Here is a 5,000-nt window from a genome sequence, read left to right as displayed (position 1 = left end):
ATGCAGTAACTCTGTGAAAGGTATTGTTTGGCAGTACTGTGACTGTGAAAAGTATTGGTTGTCCATGCAGTAACTCTGTGAAGGGTATCAGTTGTTCATCCTGTGATTGTGTGAAAAGTATCGGTTGTCCATCCTGAGACTCAGTGAAAGGTATTGGTTGTCAATACAGAAACTATGTGAAAGTTGTTGGTTGTCCGTACAGTAACTCTGTAAACCCCCCCACCCTTATCCCACCCCTCTCCCAGGTGGGCTCTTTCTTCATGATCAACCTGTGCCTGGTCGTCATAGCGACCCAGTTTGCGGAGACTAAGCAGCGTGAGAACGCTCTGATGCGGGAGCAGCGGGCGCGCTACATGTCCAACGACTCTACGCTGGCTAGCTACAGTGAGCCGGGCTCCTGCTATGAAGAAATGCTACGCTACGTTAGCCACCTCTACCGCAAACTCTCCCGCAGGGTCCAGCGCTTATACAGCGGTTGGCACAGGTCGGTCACACACACACACACACACACAGACACACACACACACACACACACACACACACACACACTACTGTAAACTAACACACACGCACACACACACTACTGTAAACTAACACACGCACACACACTACTGTAAACTAACACACACACACACACACACACACTACTGTAAACTCCCACAACACAGTCCATACAGTAGCAACTGCCACAGTTCTTTCAACCACACCCCATGAATGACTATCCATGTCATACTCAATCATAAACGTGATTATCACAATGTCCTAAATACACTTCAGATGAACTTTGATTAGATTGTGTGTGTGTGTGTGTGTGTGTGTGTGTGTGTGTGTGTGTGTGTTTATTTTTTTTCACCACAGTAAACGTCGCAAGAAGGTGAACCCCAACAGCGGGGGAGGGGGATCAAGTCTGGGGGGTGGGAACGGCCACGGCCACGGCTGCAGCCGCAGCACGTCCGGGAACGCCCCCTGGCTGCGGCCCATCCACAACCTCCTGCAGCATCACCAACACCATCACTGCCACCTTAGCAACGGCGGACACAGCACCATAGCGACGGGAGGGGAGGAGGAGCTGGAGATGAGGTCCCTGCCCCCCCGTGACACCGTGGTGACCTCTGGGATGGGGGCCATCCTGGGTCGTCTGAACGGAGGGATGAACTATCCCACCATCCTCCCCTCCTTTATCTGCAGTCACAACAGTGCCACGCCCACGCACCCCCACAGCCCCAACCTGGACCTCGCCCCAGAACACACACACCCAGACCCCCTCAGTAAACTGCACCAGCTCATGGGACAGCACAGTAAGAACACACACACACACACACACACACACACACACACTTTTATCTACACTATGCCTCCCTTCCTCATTCTCCTCTCTCCTCTCCTCCCTCTCTCACTCACTCCATACTCCATTGTTCTCTCTCGCTCTTCTCCTCTTCTCCTCTGTTTTCTACCTCCTCTCTTCCACGTTCCGTCCTTTCTTTTCTCCTCTCCTCCCCTGTCTTCCTTCCACACCTCCCTCCATCTCCTTCCCGTCCTGTCGCTTTGTCTCTCTTCTCCTGGTTGGTGTGTGTGCGTGTGTGTGCGTGTGTGTGCGTGTGTGCGTGTGTGTGTGTGTGTGTGTGTGTGTGTGTGTGCGCGTACGCGCGCATACGGAGGAGCACTTAGAGAGTAATCCATGTCTTAAATGTTACAGTCAATAATGCATTGCTACAGAGGGGAGAGAGAGAGGGAGGAGAAGAGAAAAGAAGAAGAAGACAGAAAGAAAGACAGACAGAGAGAGTAGAAAAGATGCAGCCATAGAGGAAAGAAGGATTGGTGCAGTGAAGAAGGGAGAGGAGCGAGAAGCTAGAAGTGGAGGGGGAGAAAGAAGCTCCAGAGGGAAATGATGTTACTCATGATGGAACCGATGAAGCCAATCGTTGCCAACAGTAATGTCTTAATAGACTGTCCTAATTGGCTAGGAGAGGAGACAGAAATTGGGGAAGAGTTACAGAGGAGCACAGCATAGACAGCGATTGGGGAAGAGTTACAGTGTAGCACATTAGAGACAGATATTGGGGAACAGTTGTAGTGTAACACAGCAGAGACGTACTGCATTACCCAGTCCCAACTCAACCTAGACTCTAGCCACTTAGTCCCTACCATTAAATGCCTCCTCATAAAAATATGTGTCTTTCTTCTAAATTGCGCTACCCCCCACCCACCCCCCAGGTCGTCAGAGGCTGCTATACCAGCTGGCAGGCGTGGTTCCCAGCCCCCTGCTCCTGGAGCTGCTGGGATGCCCCCTGTGTGCCCGCGCCCTGGAGGGCATGGAGCTGGAGATGGGGGACCAGGATGGCTCCAGGGGGGAGGCTGACGGCGTGCACGACTTCCCCCAGGGAGGGGAGTTCCGAAGCGGGCGCAGGCGGAGGAGACCCAGGGTGATGGTGGAGCAGAAGAACAGGCTGGTGTGGTGCTGGGGAGACTTCAGAGATAAGCTGAAACGCATTGTTGACAGCAAGTACTTCAACAGAGGCATTATGATCGCTATACTCATCAATACGCTCAGTATGGGCATCGAGTACCACGAACAGGTCAGTGTGTGTGTCGTGTGTGTGTCGTGTGTGTGTGTGTGTGTGTGTGTGTGTGTGTGTGTGTGTGTGTGTGTGTGTGTGTGTGTGTGTGTGTGTGTGTGTGTGTGTGTGTGTGTGTGTTTGAGTGTGTGGACCAAGATGGGGGCATTTTCCTTTTCAATTCCAATCTCCAAGATACTCTCTATGCACGCACACACACACACACACACACACACACACACACACACACACGCACGCAACCAAGCACACACACACACACACACACACACACAGACACACACACACACACACAGGGATTACAGTTCCTGCAGACAACATCTGGGCTTTGTCAACCTAATAATACCTCTCACTGAGCAATGCGTTCCCTCCTACAGAGACACACACTCAGAGACACACACTCAGAGACACACACTCAGAGACACACACTCAGAGACACACACACTCACCCATACAGACATACAGAGAAACAGACAGGCAAGCAGGCAGACAGACAGACAGACAGACAGACAGACAGACAGACAGACAGGCACGCACACACACACTCACACACACACTTAGGAGGTAGAGGCTCTTTATCAGTGCAGTATAAACAGTTGAGAGAGTGGTGGAAATCCATGGCCTTATTGGGCTAACAGAGGGACTGGTTATGTAAGAACCCCAGTTCCCTCCTGACCCCCCCTCCGCCCCTCTCTCCCTCACCCCCCCCCCCCCCCCCCCAGACCTCACACCTTCACCCCCTCACAACCCCCCCTCTCTCCCTCACACACCCCCTTAGACCTCACACCTTCACCCCCTCACAACCCCCCCTCTCTCTCCCTCACCCCCCCCCCCAGACCTCACACCTTCACCCCCTCACAACCCCCCGCCCCTCTCCCTCAGCCCCCCCATCAACCCGAGTCTACTCAACACCCCCAATCTGACAGAGCGCCAGTGGAGGGTGTGTGTGTGTGTGTGTGTGTGTGTGTGTGTGTGTGTGTGTGTGTGTGTGTATGTGTGTGTGTGTGTGTGTGTGTGTGTGTGTGTGTGTGTGTGCTTTTGCGTGTGCGTGTGCGCATGTGTGTGCATGTACATGCGTGTGTGTGTGCGTGTGTGTCCTTGTGTGCGTGTGTGTCCTTGTGCGTGTGTGTGTCCTCTAATCGTGTGTATAAACAGTGAGGATTATGTGAGGTCTTAACAGGAAGTGTGATGAGTGGGAGAGACTGGCTTTGCAAGGAAACCAGAGGCACCTCATAAATGTCTGTCAATACACACATGTACTGTACACACACACACACACACACACACTCACACACGCACGCACACACACACACACACACACACACACACACACACACACACACACACTCACACATGCACCACACACGCACACACACACACACACACACACACACACACACACACACACACACACACACAAGGTATACACATATGTCTGAAGCTGACTTGGTGCTGATTGAGCCCGTCTTCAGATTTCTCCTATGATAGTCCAGCAGGACGCTTTGATCTAAAGCGATTACAGTACAGCGAGCAATACTGACTTGTGTGTATGTTGTTTATTTATGTGTTGTAGGTTCCAGTTCAAATTGAATCTACAGTCTTATTGTTGTTGTTGTGATGTTGGCTGGTGGTTTGACTGATAGTGAAAGTTAGCGTAAAATCTATTTGAACTAATCGGATTATCATAGAATTATCCAGAAGGTATGTCTCTGAGCCTTCTGATGGAGCTCTTTCTTTCCTCTCCATTTTAACTTGTACTGGTGAGGCCATCACAGGGTTTTTTTTATTTGTAATTTATTCAGGTAGACCAGTAGTAGACCAGAGTCTCCTTTTCAACAGGGCCCTGTTACACAGAGGACAAAGGAAAGGACAAACAAATCAAAATAAATATACAATACAAGAACAACATTTCCATTTTTGACACTTAGTTGACGCTTTTAACCAAAATGATTTACAGTACATTTGTTTATGATTTACAGTACATTTACAAGTACATTTGTCTAAAGTAAGTGAATCATCTGTACATCAGTCATCATAAGCGTAAATCTATGCTAGGACCATCATTTTTAAAAATTATTATAAACAGTAGAGGAAGTGTACAGAGGGGTAGTGGGGGGTGAAGAGGTCTTTAGGAGGGACAGTGAAGATGTAGGCCATAACTTTCAAACAATACAGTACATACAACAATAATACTAGATAATATACAACAATAATACTAGATAATATACAACATTAATTCTAGATAATATACAACAATAATACTAGATAATATACAACATTTTATACTAGATAATATACAACAAAAATACTAGACAATATACAACATTAATACTAGATAATATACTACAATAATACTAGATAATATACTACAATAATACTAGATAATTTACGACATTAATACTAGATAATATACAACATTAATACTAG

General features: G+C 48.6%; 1 protein-coding gene across 1 annotated transcript in view; it reads left to right on the top strand.

Annotated features, from left to right (window-relative positions):
- cacna1ha (calcium channel, voltage-dependent, T type, alpha 1H subunit a) overlaps positions 1–5,000 on the top strand; it is a gene marked incomplete at its 3' end in the record, with an annotated part of 59,441 nt that overhangs the window by 33,382 nt on the left and 21,059 nt on the right. The window contains exons 9-11 of the mRNA XM_083676508.1: positions 246–484; positions 859–1,298; positions 2,215–2,576. Coding sequence (XP_083532634.1) covers positions 246–484; positions 859–1,298; positions 2,215–2,576 — 1,041 coding nt within the window. The remainder of the gene's footprint in view (positions 1–245; positions 485–858; positions 1,299–2,214; positions 2,577–5,000) is intronic.

The sequence above is a fragment of the Argentina silus genome (genome assembly GCF_951799395.1).
Source record: "Argentina silus genome assembly, chromosome: 9".
Taxonomy (NCBI): domain Eukaryota; kingdom Metazoa; phylum Chordata; class Actinopteri; order Argentiniformes; family Argentinidae; genus Argentina; species Argentina silus.
This window is presented reverse-complemented; position numbering and strand designations above follow the sequence as displayed.